The following is a 16604-nucleotide window of genomic DNA, read 5'->3' as shown; positions in this document are numbered from 1 at the left end:
CGTCAATTCTTGGGTGGCCCCAACGTTTCCCAACCGACGCTGGTCGCATTCTCAAGGGATTATGAAGAGATGAGAGTTTAAATTCTTATATATAGGTATCTGTGTCAGGTGGTGGGGGGAGGGGAGCGGGAGGTTGGAGTAGTGGGTTGCTGACTGTTTTTTCTCACTACGAGTTGCCAAGTACGGCTAATTTTAATGCCGGTATCCCTGTTGAAATTGTTCTTTTCTTCTTTGGATTTTTCTAAGGCTTCTCTGATGAGTCTAAGTATAAAACCTTTAGCGACCAGCATCGGTCGGGAAACTTCGAGGCCACCCAAGAATTGACGCGGCGACATAGCCCAAAAGTTTTTAACCATAATGCAATAGATGTTAGATACTTTATATTATGGCATGTACAGTAGGGTGGGCCGAAAAAAGGTTTTTTTTCCTGATCAAATTTGCCCTGTGCGGGAAAGTTGCGAAATGATATAAGGATCTCGCACACAAAATTTTTTAAAAATCGGATAATATTAACCACTGCCGCCCGAGCTCTAAAGTTTAAAATTTTGCGAAAAATCAGGCTGATTTCAGAATCAAACGGCTATTAAGACGAATTTTATGAAAATATGGGATAATGGATAATATCAAAGAGTGGATACGTGTTTATAGTTTATGAAAATGAAATTTGAAGTTTTTTTTAACATAATCTATGGTTAAAAAAATGTCTATGAATTAACAACAAAATTAGAGTATAGACCACCCGCACAACACAACTCATTTTTGCCTATATTTCTAAAACTCCATTTTGGGGGATAAATTGCAGGTAAAATAATATTTATTTCGATTGATTTTCATTTCTTATCAAATAAGTCATCATATGGTAGTAAATAACCCCACAATAAGTATTAATAAGGGAAATTATTTGAAATTAACATTAATCATTATGACGAATAACGTACTTGTGGAGCTATTTTCAACAAGAAAACAGCCAAGGCTGAGAAAAAACAGAACCTGAACACCAAGCATTTCACTAAGTAGCTCTCTGCTAGTTTCGTAAAGAAACTACCCAGAACTCACCACGAGGAAGAGGCTACCATCGAGTTCCACCCGTGTCCCCCAGCCAACCTTCCGAAGGACACGATTGTGAAAGCACATCAATTACACTGACAAAATTATTTTGTGATTTTTTTCGAATTTCGGCTGAATTTCTCCGTCTCTTATGCACGATAATGCCCGTCCATGCCTGCGTTCTATACTGCACATAGATTTTGATGCTAACATTATCATTTGTACCATCCTTTCAACTGCTTGTGTATGGCAGGGAAAAGGTACTTCTAATACAGATCTTTCCGTAACAAGGTCTTCCAAGTTTTTGTTTGTCATCCCTGCTACTATTGGTGGTTGATTTACCTAATTTGATTCCCAGTCAACCAATTCAATATAATTTTGAGCATCGAAGTTTAGAAAAATGTTGTGCTTTCCCGGCGAATGGACTGATTGAAGGGCTGTGAAGTGTTCATTCACAGCATTGAGGAAGATGACCGAGTCGGACATCGAAACGTCGGCAGATATGGAGTTCCTGACCCGGTGGGGATCCCGAGAACTCTTCACTCCATCGAAGGTTAGCTTTGGAAAATTCGAATTTCCTCGATTCCTCCTGCTGAGTTTCTTTCGATTTCAATGTATTTGTGATGGCCATTGCACGAATTTGTCTGCGTTCATCGGCTAACATTGCAAGCAGAATTACATTTCCCTGAATCATAGAGTAGCGGCGTAATTTGATGTCTCTATTTATATATTTCATGAGAAGAATCATGTTCATATTTTGCTTCGGGCCTTCTGTTCAATATTGTCTCAATTTTATTGAAAACCGCATTGGAGCGGAAACTTCGATAACAAATTTTGCCATGGTCATCAGTTCTTTTGACGGTGCTAAACGATAGTTCATAGCAATGAAGCAGGCAAACAAACCAATGCAAAGGTCTTCTTAGGGCCATTTCCATTTTCCTGATTACTCCGGCATGGCTTCCGGTGTTAACCTCAGTTCCATCGCACGCAATTGTTTGGAGTCCATCGGTAATGATCATTTCCTCCCCTAGAAAATTCGTGATGGAATCTTAGAGGCCAATAGCTTTGCGAACACATGGGGTGACATGCCATAAGTAGCGTGAACTGGGCTCTTGAACGAGAGTTACACGCTCCTCACCTATTGTTTATCACTTCGATTGACTATAAACGAAAGCAGAGTCTTTCCTCTCGTCGAAGTAAAGCGCTTGCAGTTTAACAGTTCCCACATTCCTCCGAAGACACGTGCGCAATCTTTCTCTTTCCCTTCTAACTTTGTTCTTGTCAACAAAAAGTACATTGACTCCTTGAGTAACCAACCCGATATCTATTAGGTGCGCAGATGCAAGTGCTGCAGAGGTATGGTTTGATATGCAGAATTATTCACAGGATTTTGCAAATCTTGGCAATTTCAAATTACTCACACTAACCTTTTTCCATGAAATCCTCTCCTTCACTTGCATTACATAACTCTCCGTTCAATGTCATTTCATCACCTGAGTCTTCCGAACTGAAGTGTTATGACAAAATAGGGTGAAACATTCGGGTGTTCCTTTTTTCTTTCCAACCTGTAAAGCCTCGTCTTCCTATTTTTGGTCTCCTGCACATCGATGGCGCCTATCTTCATTTTCCTGCCACTTCTCTGCCCTTAGGGAATTCCCATTCTAAACAAGGCATTTTCGAAAGAATATCACAAACAGAATAAGTCTCACTAAAGCAATTTACATACCGCAACATCAAAAAGCTGACGTGCGTGACGAAGGAAGTCTTGCTTCAGACCAATGAAAGCATTCTTGTTGACAGATCGAAGAATATTGCGATTATTTCCATGATATTGAATAATTCGTCAAAAAATTTGCCTATATACAACAACTGGGATAGAGGATCTATGCCAAATGCCTTAAATGGCATAAGCCAATGTCTCCGCGATTCCCGGCAGAGAAATAATGGTATTTTAACTTTATTCTTCTTCTTCTTCAATGTACCGAGAGTACAAAAACATTTTCATCATCTCTTCATAAGTGGGCAAATCATTACCCATGAAATTTTCGGGTGCAACAAATATCACGCACTCCACTCCACACCTGGTACGCTTTTCCTCTATTTTAACCATTGCGTCAATCCTTCCGTAACCCTTTGGAAGGTTGGTTGGGGGGACACGGGTGGAACTCGATGGTAGCCTCTTCCTCGTGGTGAGTTCTGGGTAGTTTCTTTACGAAACTAGCAGAGAGCTACTTAGTGAAATGCTTGGTGTTCAGGTTCTGTTTTTTCTCAGCCTTGGCTGTTTTCTTGTTGAAAATAGCTCCACAAGTACGTTATTCGTCATAATGATTGATGTTAATTTCAAATAATTTCCCTTATTAATACTTATTGTGGGGTTATTTACTACCATATGATGACTTATTTGATAAGAAATGAAAATCAATCGAAATAAATATTATTTTACCTGCAATTTATCCCCCAAAATGGAGTTTTAGAAATATAGGCAAAAATGAGTTGTGTTGTGCGGGTGGTCTATACTCTAATTTTGTTGTTAATTCATAGACATTTTTTTAACCATAGATTTTGTCAAAAAAAACTTCAAATTTCATTTTCATAAACTATAAACACGTATCCACTCTTTGATATTATCCATTATCCCATATTTTCATAAAATTCGTCTTAATAGCCGTTTGATTCTGAAATCAGCCTGATTTTTCGCAAAATTTTAAACTTTAGAGCTCGGGCGGCAGTGGTTAATATTATCCGATTTTTAAAAAATTTTGTGTGCGAGATCCTTATATCATTTCGCAACTTTCCCGCATAGGGCAAATTTGATCAGGAAAAAAAACCTTTTTTCGGCCCACCCTAATGTACAGTGTTATTGAAAATTGTATTGAGCTAATGGTATTTACCTGCTACTATTTAATGTTATAAGGGAATGAGGTTTTGATGGCAAAATCCAGAAGAAAATTTCATCGCTCGCAATGGATGTAGCGTCATTACTGGAGATGGTCTTTGTCAGCAATTACCCCTATCAAGATGAAATAAAAGAGTGTGCGGAAATATGACTAAACGGCAACTATTTGCTCTAGGAATTAGTGACCATTAGCAATTTTTTTATTGAATAAGCATGTATATTTTTCTAGTGTGCGTAATATTTCTATGACCGTGTGGTGTGCATGTGGCGGTCCTCTTGCATGCTGCATGTTGGTGATTGGTCACCCCCTGCCTAACACCCTAGAGGTGGCTCCCAGGGTATTATGTAGATGTAGATCCGTCCTTGGGCGCACCTAGTGAGGGGCAGGAGGGGGCACCTCCCCCCCGTGAAGAAAAAATCGCGCAAATCTTTCATGAAAATCAGGACTGGATTGAAACGAAATTTTTCAAAAAAAATTCCGTAAATCCGCGAAAAATAATATTAGTGTAACAAATGTTTCTTAATTTTTTCAGGCAAAATATTTGAAAAACTAATAAATCACAGTTTAAGTTTTTTGAAAATGTTGGTTTGATTCACTTTTTTCCGAAATTCTCACTTACAACCTAAACAACCATGAAAAACCATGGCTTGTCCTCGCCCCTCAAAGTTTGAATCCTGGATACGTCCGTCCCTTCTTGAAAAGAGGCCCCTACACGCGTTTCTAAGTCGCCCTCGACTTTCAAAAGTGGTGGGGGAAGATTCCATCGCCTATCTCATCGAGATGACGTAGGTTATGATGGAGATAATGGCGCCACGCCAATTCTCCACTCCATGTGCGTAATGGAGTGCCAAAATGCGGAATAACTACGAAACTAACAAAAAATGAGAGATAATTCTCGGCCGGATTGTTAGGGCAACGGCTCCAGGTAAATAAAGAAAGAAACAACCAGCGCCATCTCCCTCGTCGTGTCGGTACGTTAACAATCGCTATAAACACTCTCATTTTGAGCCATAAATAGAACTTTATTATATGTGATAGTGTTTTAATTACTTCAAAAGCTGTATGTACATGATATTGATAGGTACGGGATCATTGACGTGGGAACGTTGCATTATCAAGATTCGTCATTCGCTTTTACTTTCCGTAAATAAGTTAACTATTTGGCATGTAGCGGCGTGAAAATATGTTTTCTCTGATTACATTTAAAAGAAATATTGGTTTCAAAAAGCATTGCAAAAAATTTTAATATAATTCTTAATTCTTTTGCAAAATTTTTGGTCACAAAATGGGTATTATTTAATTTTGAAAAATGGGAGTTGCGTTTCCGTACCCTAATTTTCAAGGTGATTGATTTATTGTGATCTAAGCACTATTTCGCAACGTATGTACGGAGAACGTGATTTGCAACAAATGTGTTGGTGATACGGTCATTTTAGTATCATTTTTGAAATCCAGATGACGATATGCCTTTTGTTAAAATAGCTTTTCTGCTGTTATATAGTGCTGTAAATTTGTGGCGTTTTTTCGTTTCCAGGGCCCTTCACAATCATAGGAATCCTGGTGTCACTGACATATTTTTCTTGGACTCTCCATTTGTACCACTACAGACAGCACTACAACGGCCTCGAGAACAACTTCAAGGTGTTGGACAGGGCTATTGACTTTTTGGTTCACTTCCTAATTGTCGGTAAGCACTGTCTTTTGCAAATTTTAAATTTTACTACATTTATTATTTTCTGTGTGAGCTCCCAATTTTTATAGGTTGAGTGGTGTAAAAAATTTGAATATATGCTGTAGGTTTTATATTATGGGATTTGCCTATCAAGATGATAACGATGCAAAAAAACTTCTAAAATGATGTTCCACTGTAAATGAAATATTCTCAGACTGGGCTCTAGTGGCTGATCCTTTTTTTTGTCACGGGTGCCATACACCAGCAAAGCATCTCCATCCATCCATTTATCCATAGGCGAAGGTTTATTTTCCATATCGCAGCTCTACAGATTGATCAATATGTAGTATTTGGATTTAAAGTTTTAGCGATTAGATGCATTATTACGCACCATTTTTCGGGTGCCCGTCTGCGTGCTAATTATTTAACCAGACGTTTTGTTATTCGACGTCGTCAGGAGACACACGACTCCTATCTCGTGTCTCCTGACGGCGAACTCAGCAGGAGGAACGAAACGTCGTGTTAAATAGTAAGCAAGCAGACGCACACCCAAAAAATGGAAGGTAATAGATCATACAGTATTGATCATCTCATGTCTCCTTGTGTAAATATTTTAACGTAGATGACTAATTCCACATGTTCATACGAAACTGATTCTGTTCTTGCCAATGGATTTTTTCCGATAGACTCCTCTGTTTCCGAAAAAAACTTTTTTCAAATATTTTTGAACTAACCAAGAAACTTCAGTTTGTTGATGCGTTACAAATACTAAAAAAATTCATTTCTTGAGAAGCATGTTGTTTTGGCAAATCGACAATGAAGTTACACGCGGCCCAACATTACACCTTCAAGTCAAAGAACGGGGTTCTTTTTCTATTTTATCGCAGAGAAACTGACTAAAATCTTGAAAAATTAATTTTATGTCATATTAAAAACTTTTCATTTTATTTTTCATTTTATTTCATTACTTTTATTTGATTTCTTTGCTTATTTGATAGTTTTCATTTGATTTCATTTTAAAAATACGTCCATCTTTCTATTGATGCATATTTTTCTTAGTATAATTATTTTTAGCCAAGGTATAAGGTTGCAAACTCGGTTTCCTTTCAATAGGACAGAAATCAGTGGGAAATTAAAGCTTTTAAGGGTTTCATAACCGGTGAGGAATGAGAGCTGCCTGCTAGCGGAATATATCTTTGAAGAAGGAAGATGTGATGAACTGTGTCCTCATTCCACGTCAAGTCATTAAATCACGAACGGATTATCAAGTTATTATCCTGGGTAGAACCTAACAAGGAATATTGTCGCGGTAGCGACGAACTTGGTTATATATATTTAATAAATTTTATATAATTATAACATTATTTCTTCCGTCATTCCATCATTCAACGATGTAGAACCTAAGTTGGAATAACGTGAAAGATAGCTATCACCTGGCCTGAAATTTATTTTCACAAACAGCCATAAAATCAGCTATTTTAAAACCTGTTCTTCTTTGTGAGGTGAGAGATGGCAATAGGAACGCGAAGTATTTAGACACAAAAATGTCACCAGTCACGTAAGTCATTATCATTAACTTTATATATAAAAAAAAGCTATTCTAAAACATGTTTTTAATTGTTACAGTATAGATGGTGCCACGAACAAAATAAGCGTTAGACGGTATTCACAACCAGACACGCAAGATATTTTCGTAATCGTTCCATATTCATAGCAAATTGTCTTCGCCGGAAATATTCTATTTTTGGCTATGGCATTCATTTATTGTGACGTCTTTCGCGACCTTCATTAGATATCGATTCCCGATTACTTTTATCCCAAACAATTAACGTGTAAAACATTTTAAACCATGAATTACGTGAGGGAATGCTCACCGTTACCATAAAATGTCAGCGTTGTTCAATCAAATAATAACGATACGTAACTTAATTACGTCGTAGAAGTTAAATCGGCGCAGAGATTCGCGTAAAAGCATCGCTCGCTCGCGCATCGCATACTTCGCTCTCAGCTTAGCGTCGCGGCCTGCCTTTCCCCGTTCATGCTGCCTCGAGTCCCCGCGAGGGAGTCTTAAGGCCGTTTTACACGGGGCACGGAATTGCGCAGGTTAGAGCTGAATTAATTTCTAAAATGGCGTGAAATTGCGCGAATGCACGAACGAAATTAGAACAGGGGCTATTTTGCCGTCTCGCATCCACGCATGTGTTCTAGCAATTCACCGCTTTTCACGACGCAATTTTGATTGCGCCTTCGCACGTACGTCAGATTGCGCAATTCCGTGCACCGTGTAAAACGGCCTTTAGAGAATGGAGGAAGAGTCAACCTCAAGGTATACCCTAAGGCAGCGCCACGTACTGCTAGTATTGTTACTCATAGTGGTCTACCAAAAAGGTCGACTCTTTCTGTCGATTTATCTTCATTGCATTAATGAGGAAGTACCTATTTGTTTACAGTTGAGCTAGTCTAAAAATTTAACTCTTTCACTCACATTGTTATAGAAATATACTTCATGCCCCTACATATAATATCTTCATTAACATTTTTCTTTCCATGAAATGGTTTCTTATTCATCTACATCTACATCTACAAATTACCCTGCGAGCCACCTCTAGGGTGTTTGGCAGGGGGTGATCAATCACCAGCATGCAGCATGCATTTGGACTCCCACATGCACACCACACCGTCCATGAAACGTCCCGTATAATAACAAACTATACTACTATATGCTGTTAGAAATAGAATATAGAATAGAAATTCAGAAACATGCAGTAAGTTTTACATAGGTTAGTAGGCTACACTACAAGTCATGCAATCTATTTACGCGTTCTATTGCTGCCTTTATAATCTCTTATTGAACGTGGAAAAAATGACATTCGGAATCTGTCTGTTCTGCAATCTATCTCTCTTATTTTATTTATATGATCTGATCTTCCGTAGTACGTATTCCTCTATAACCTTTCGTTCATTCCCCACCATTGCTTTATTATTGTTTTTGTGGTGTCCCTGCGTATTTGCACGTAGTTTTTAATTTTCCGTTTTGGCGCTGCTCTCGGGTATACCGGACGGTTGACTCTTTCTCCATTCGGAACGACTCGTCCCCGAGGATGCATGCGGCCGTAGCGGCCTCCCCGCCGCCGCGGAACTTTCACACAGCCCTCGGAACGGCAGTCGTGACGTAATACCCACTCAAATTGATCACGCCCCATTTTAACCCATTCGTTGCTGTGAACGTACATTTTCTTCCTCCCTGCCATGCGCTTTCGCCGGAGCACTTCATCTACATCTACAAATTACCCTGCGAGCCACCTCTAGGGTGTTTGGCAGGGGGTGATCAATCACCAGCATGCAGCATGCATTTGGACTCCCACATGCACACCACACCGTCCAAGAAACGTCCCGTATAATAACAAACTATACTACTATATGCAGTTAGAAATAGAATATAGGGTCAATTCGAAGGGTCCCTAATCCGGGACCCTTTCCTCGACGAGCTCATTCAAGCAGGACCGTCTTATCGACCCTACCAGCGGAGAGCCTCCCTCCCGAAAAGTGACCGCTCTGACTGCAATTTTAAAATCAACCAATCAATCCGATCATCAAAAATTGATTGTTTTCATCAAAATCCTGCCAATCATGCAATCAAATATATCTTTGAACTATGTTTCTGCGATGAAAAATAACGATTTTGTTTACTTTGCTAAAATGGCCATTTTCCGGTGGTCCGCAGTCACGTTTTTAGATAATTTTATAAAATCGTTATTATTCATCACAGAAAGACGATTCAAATGCGTTCTTTGTTGCGTGATTAGCAAGAATGCGATGCAAACGATCATTTTTTGATGATCGGATTGATTGGTTGACTTTCAAATTGCAGTCAGAGCAATCACTTTTCTGGTAGGGTCGATGCGACGGTCCTGCATGGGTTGGCTCGTCGAGGATAGGGTCCCGGATTAGCGACCCTTTGGAGGGTGTACCACGCCCATGATTGAAGCACCTGCTCCATGGGCCCACGAAACGCATTTTAACCTTTTCGTCTCATGTGAGACGGGTGTGGGAGATTGAACAGCAGCGAAAGGGTAAAGGCTGGGACTCTATCAACGCCAACGTGAGACGGTATACGGGAGAACGTGAGACGGGGAACGCCACCGCGCGGTCACAATTGACGTTCCCGTGGCCGGAAAGAAAATTGACTAACGCCCGCGCAGTGGTTTTGTTTGTGGTCTTCACTCTTTTCGTTTGTGTGTAGGAAGAGTTTTGATGAATGTTCGAAACCGACGAGAATAGTATGCACGTAAATTAAATTAAGTAATGGCTTACCTCAAATGACTTCTCTTCAGCTCACGTTGCGCGACAACAACTGCCACATTCAGCAATGGGTGCCAACAATGCTGTATCGCTGTAAACAGATGGCTCCCATTTTCGGGATCTTCTGATTGGCTTTCCGTGAACGGGACACGGGAAGAGATGAAAGTTCTCGCGTTTACGTACTCCCCGTAAACGGTGGTTGTGTCCCTTTTAATAAGCTTTCCCTTCCGCCATCTTTTTACCACTTCCCGTTAACGGCTAGCGTCTCACGTTGGCGTTCATTGTGTCCCGGCCTTTAAACGCCGTTTCTCGCGCCGATGCGATTTCGACATCTTTTTCTCTCGGGAACGAAACGTTCCCTAGCCCTCGGGTTTTTGCGTTTTGCAATATTCGTTGTCCTCCACCACTTCTTTTCAAAGAACTTGCAAATTCTTCATCGCGCATTACTTATTGAGCGGCATGCGGAAAAGGCATTTTCATGTTTTTCATCGTCACGCATGTTTCCGCCGGGTAACGAGGTTACTGCGGAATGTGCTCTGGCTGGGTTATTTCGTAACAATAGGGTAGTTTCCTTCATCAAAGAAAACGAAATGCATTGATTGCGATTTCTTAAGGCCTGTTTACACTATACATTAACACGTACGAGTTAATGTACGTTTGAATGAATGATTTTTGTGGACCGGAACGGAACTTGTACGAATGTATGAACCAAATTAGAACAGGTTCAATTTTCTGTGCATGCATTCGCACAAGTTGGGTGGTTACACACGGTGCATTTTGGCGTTCATTCTCGCGTTCATACATTTAGACATTAACCCGTACGTGTTAATGTACCGTGTAAACAGGCCTTTACCCACCATTAGTGTATTCATAATATTCAAAATATTTGGTTTTAGAAATCCCAGTTTAGGCGAATGTTAATGGTCAATTTTAACCTCATTTGAAAAAGGCTGGATTGGCGTCCATGCGATTCCCATCCACGTTACGTCACAGGGACCTAATTTTTATACAAGTAGATAGCAGTTTTACGTCTGAGATTACCAATGCTTGCATGAGACCCAGAGCACAGGGAAAAATGTCTTAATAATCACCTATTAATACAGCCTAAGGTCGGAAAGTTTCCTTCGCTTGATAGGGTATTAATAATCCTTATTTAAGCCAATCGCTACCTGCTAGCAGGATACTTTGCTACCTGCTAGCAGTCTGCGTCGTATCAGCGCTCAAACCTCGCCCCAAGGTCACCTCACATGCCAACAGCTGGAACCTGAAATATGTCACACGGAGTTTTCCCAGCATTCCTACATAGCCGTCGCGTTTTCGCGCGCTTGAAAATTTTCACTTTTCATGTGATCGCGAAAAATATATATCGTCATTCGAAAATCTAAGAGCGTGAAATGCGCACTCCAGGAGTAATATTCTTTCCATTGAGGCAGTAAAAAATAATAGGAAACCACCCTATTCCCACGTGTTGTCGTCGTTGGGACCTTGCTATAGGATAACCACTCACCGTCTACCACTTACTTATGGTAATCAGTAGAAATTATATTGTTGAGCTCTAAATATGTCATAATATCCAATTTCCAGAATTTCCACTTCCCCTACTCGCATTTACCTGTGGTTTTTATCCGTATCCATAGGTTGCAGGTCCATCGCAGTCTCGAGTGTCATGGCCCTCTGTCCAGTTTGGTTCCTCGTGGTTGCTTTCTTCTACCTTCCGCTCCGCTATATTTATTTCTACTGCTGCAGTCCAGACCGAAGTGAATACAGGTAAAGTAATGGTTTGCAAATTTTATTCACAAGAAGAGTCAAAATCATTCAGTTTCTAGTTCTAATTCTACGTTTATTCCTTCATTTAGTGTATGAGTGGTATAGTTTAGATTAGTATCAGATGCAAAGATTTGAATTTAAATTTTTACATCAAATTTAGATGAAACAGACACGAGCCCTCTCCTAAGGTATTTTTTATTATTTTGAATTATGTAGGATAACTAGCTTATGGTCAACCCGTTTGTATCAAATTTGGTTAGTTCCGACAAAAAGGAGCAGGTACCAAATTTCCATCAAAATTAATGAAACCAACGAATGAGATAAAGGCTCGCTAAGCACTATCTCTTAGACTATGAAATTATTACCGTTTCGTTCGTCGCGTGGTGTGATCCTGAAACTGAAAATAAGCTAATGTTGATCTTAAGACACGGTGAAAACTCGCAAAAAGAAAATCCGGATTTATAAGTTCATATACATTACGTAGCAAAAAAGTTTCGTAATCAAATTGCAAGAAGATGCAGCAATCGGTCGGTGCAGTTTTGGCATATCACTATTAAATGCGGTTATTAAATAAAACTTCCTTGCAATTCAAATGAATATAATATCTTCATTAAAATAAAATACTCGACGGTTACAATACAGTTCATCAATTCAGTTCATTCTGATGGAATACTTTTTTCGGTGTTTATATATACAATATGACGCATTCATTTGAAAAGAACTGTTATATATTTGAATAGAGTATAGAATCACATTGCATTCCAGAAACAACGAGCGTAATGGATCAGTCGTGGGAACCAATTTTGGAATATTGTCGAGTCCTCCCGTGGACAGCTCGACAAGGGGCGACTCAGAATTGGTATCTTGGACTAACGCTGAGGGATTCCAAGCAGCGAAGGTGGTCCTCTAGGAAGGACGGTATCATCTACATCTACATAATACCCTGCGCATAATAGCCACCTCTAGGGTGTTTGGCAGGGGGTGATCAATCACCAGCATGCAGCATGCATTTGGACTCCCACATGCACACCACACCGTCCAAAAAACGTCCCGTATAATAACAAACTATACTACTATATGCTGTTAGAAATAGAATATAGAATAGAAATTCAGAAACATGCATTAAGTTTTACATAGGTTAGTAGGCTACACTACAAGTCATGCAATCTATTTACGAGTTCTATTGCTGCCGTTATAATCTCTTATTGATCGTGGAAAAAATGACATTCGGAATCTGTCTGTTCTGCAATCTATCTCTCTTATTTTATTTATATGATCTGATCTTCCGTAGTACGTTGGCGTCCGCAAGATATGGTTAACTTCGTCAGAAAAGACACTGCTCTTGAATTTATCTAAAAGGTTTAGTCTATTTTTCAATCTACGGTCCGACAGAGATTCCCATCCGAGCTTATCTAAGAGGCCAGTTACACTAACAAGACTATCGTGACGACCTTTCACATACCTGGCAGCTCTTCTTTGCACGCGTTCTAACTCTGTTATTAAGCCTTTTTCATGAGGGTCCCAAACACTGGCAGCGTATTCAGGTGTGGTCTAACGAGGGAAAAGTAGCTAATTTCTCTCACTTTGTCGTCGCACTTTCCTAATATTCTTTTTACAAAACCCATTTTACGATTAGCCTGACCGGTTATTTCTCGAATATGTTTATTCCACGATTGATCATTATTGAGTCTAACCCCTAGATATTTCACGGATTCAACTGCCTTTAACTGCGTGCCCCGAATGACATGGTTACGCTGTAGGGAGTTATTCTTCTTCCAGAAATTCATTACGACGCATTTTTCCAAATTTAATTCTAACTGCCAAGCATCGCACCAAGCTTGGATAGCAGCAAGGTCATTCGTTAGTTCATCTATATCTTTGCTGGTACGGATTTCTCTGTAAACTACAGCGTCGTCTGCAAATAATCGTAACTTACTCTGCACTACTTCGCCAATGTCGTTTATATAAAGAAGGAATAGGAGTGGGCCAATGACATTACCCTGAGGAACGCCAGAAGTGACTCTAACCTCATTGGAGACTGCACCGTCTAATACTACTCTTTGGACGCGGTCGCTCAGAAATTCTCTAATCCAGGAAATGACATCTTCGTCTAGACCATAAGATTTCAGTTTCATTATTAACTTTCCGTGGGGTACTTTATCAAATGCCTTTTTGAAATCAAGAAAAATCGCGTCTACTGGAATATTGTCTTCCCCAGAGACTAAAATATCGTGGGCGAAAAGCGCTAACTGAGTTTCGCACGATCTGCTTTTCCTGAATCCATGTTGAGTTCCCATAAATAAGTTTTGCGCGTCTAGGTGTTTCATTACCGAGCTGACTACGATGTTTTCAAGGACTTTGCAAGAGATGGACGTTAAAGATATCGGCCTGTAATTAGATGGCTGTTCCTTGTCTCCACTTTTAAATATTGGCGTTACATTAGCGATTTTCCAGTCATTAGGTACTTCGTGTTGCTTGATGGATTTACTGAATATTAACTGTAAGTAATGGGCAATTTCTGAGGCTAGCTCTTTATATACGCGAGAAGGGATTTCGTCTGGACCAAGTGATTTATTTGGACTAAGCGATTTCAATATATTTTCTATTCCGAGCGTACTAATGTCAATAGCTGGCATCTTATGTATACAGGGATTGTCATCGGTCTCGGGTGAGTTTTCGGAAGGCTCCGTGAACACGCTGTGAAAGTAGGAATTTAATAAATTGGCTTTATCGTAACTGCTTGTCAACACATCTCCATTGTCGTTTCTCAGGGAACATACGGTAGATCGTTTACCTTGAACTTCCCTAACATATGACCAAAATGCTTTGGGGTTATCCTGTAACTGCTCTACTAGTGTTTTTCTTTTAAAATTGGTGAATGCATTCCTGAACGCTTCCTTCGTGGCGGCTTTAGTCATCCTATATTTTTTAATTATTAGCTCGCGTTCATTAGCGGATAAATCCGTGCTGACTTTTTTAAATATTTTATTCTCAAACCACCGAATACAGCTCTTATTGGCCATTTTACACCGGGGTGTTCAACAAATGTAGCAAGTAAACGTACACTAACGACCATGCCCTGGACCGGGGAAACCTACCCAAGCGGGACTCAAACCCGCGACCTCTTGTTTGGCATGCGAGAACGTTACCCCTACGCCACCGAGGCCGGCTAAACCGGCTATCGGGTAGAAATGAAAGGCCCCGGGTTTGCCACAAGAAGTGGATTTGCTTCCGATGATTCTTGTACGAGAGTGATCTCCTCCCTCGGCTTCCCCGGGTCAATCGTTGAATTTCCCCTCCACGGACCTTCGGGCGCCCGACTCGCGCACTCCAACTCTTGACGAAAACGAATGACGAATCACGAAATGACGAATGACGAATTGACGGAGAAATATGACCTCGAGTCAATGATGCGTGCTGTTTTTAAGGCGTCCCCACATACGACCACCCCTCCCCCTCCGTGAGTTCGAGAACCTTCCAACGGTACGCCATTCCTTGCTGAAAAGTGCAAACGCATCGGTAATCACAAATGCGATTCCCCCTCTCAGCAAAGTCAGCACAGTACGGACATCGTGGCTTTCTCTTATGAAAGTGCGTACGTACTGTCCATCCAAAAATGCATTCCTCGCCGTCAGCACAATCCGCACCGCATAGGCATGAAGAAAAGTTCAAGAGACTGACGCAAGAAAGGTGAATAGACGAATGAACAGGACGCATAGAGCGACCAAAAGAATATGCACGCATCAACAAAAAGAGTATGAGGACTTAGTCGAACGCAAAAATGAAGTCGGTATTTAACAATATTTACTTTTTCAACAGCACAAATTAATCTAGTAAATTCACCGCTGTATCTAAACGCCTCGCAATATTGACAAATGATGTTCCTTTCTCCAGCTGCAACTCATTTATCGACATAATAATCCACAAGCCCATCGCGGTTGAATGCTACTCGTCCCAGGATCGCAGAAGCACTACGACTTCATCTATTATTTTCACTGTGTCGTGCTCGCTGTTGCTTTGTTTGATGTTCACGAACTCTTTGCATTCTGAGCCTATCCGCTTCATGTTCAGTCACTCTATTACGTAATTCTGACACACCAATACGACTATTTGTTATTGTTTCTCGCTGGTAATCAGTGCGATTAGCTCGTTGCACATTCGATTGAATTCAACGACCTCATTTGCGTTTCCATCCCCTTAGAATAAAAAACAATCAAAGAAAAGAAAGTTCTCGCGGACTCAGCGGTATGTAGGGTCACTATGTCAAACTACATGCACAAATTATCATCTAAACATAAAACATAAAAAGGATACTAGCGAAAGTAGCCTAAAGTAAGTTTAAAAAAGTTTTCAGGCACTAAGTTTGTGAAGAAATTATGGTACATGAGCATTTTAACGACTTAATCAAAGAATTTTTTGTGAATAAGCTTATAAAGAGAGTCAAACTGCACAAACTGTACCAATGGTCGTCAAGGGGATTGTAAACCGAAAACGCTAAAATTCCCCTATCTTTATGACTGTTTTTTTTTCTAAATTCATAGTAAATGACGTGGAAAAAGAAAATCGATTGCAAGAGTTAGGTTTATTAATATTTTTTTAAAATTAAATATCTTTGTGCTCTAAATAACAATTATCTCTTATTTAAATACTCAAAATAAAAAAGGTCCTCAGCCATTGATAACGAACTTTACATGACTTTCTTATTGAATGATTCACGAGCCATTCCAGGGTCTCAAGGGCCATCTGGAATTATATTTTTGCATCTTTTAACCTTACCTGGACTTACACAAATATTCTAAAACAAAAATTAACGAAATCGGTCCGTCCATTCTTTAGTTATTGTGAGACTAACGAACAGAAATTCATTTATTCGATAAAGATATTGTAATAATTTCCTCTTAGTGTTTTTTCGTTGTTAT

At 39.9% G+C, this 16604-nt stretch overlaps 1 protein-coding gene across 1 annotated transcript in view; it reads left to right on the top strand.

The window, feature by feature from the left end:
- The window catches only part of LOC124172679, a 38282-nt gene that overhangs the window by 18597 nt on the left and 3081 nt on the right, over positions 1 to 16604 (top strand). The window contains exons 5-6 of the mRNA XM_046552137.1: positions 5479 to 5631; positions 11556 to 11685. Coding sequence (XP_046408093.1) covers positions 5479 to 5631; positions 11556 to 11685 — 283 coding nt within the window. The remainder of the gene's footprint in view (positions 1 to 5478; positions 5632 to 11555; positions 11686 to 16604) is intronic.

This window comes from Ischnura elegans, assembly GCF_921293095.1.
Source record: "Ischnura elegans chromosome 13 unlocalized genomic scaffold, ioIscEleg1.1 SUPER_13_unloc_2, whole genome shotgun sequence".
NCBI classification, from domain to species: domain Eukaryota; kingdom Metazoa; phylum Arthropoda; class Insecta; order Odonata; family Coenagrionidae; genus Ischnura; species Ischnura elegans.
This window is presented reverse-complemented; position numbering and strand designations above follow the sequence as displayed.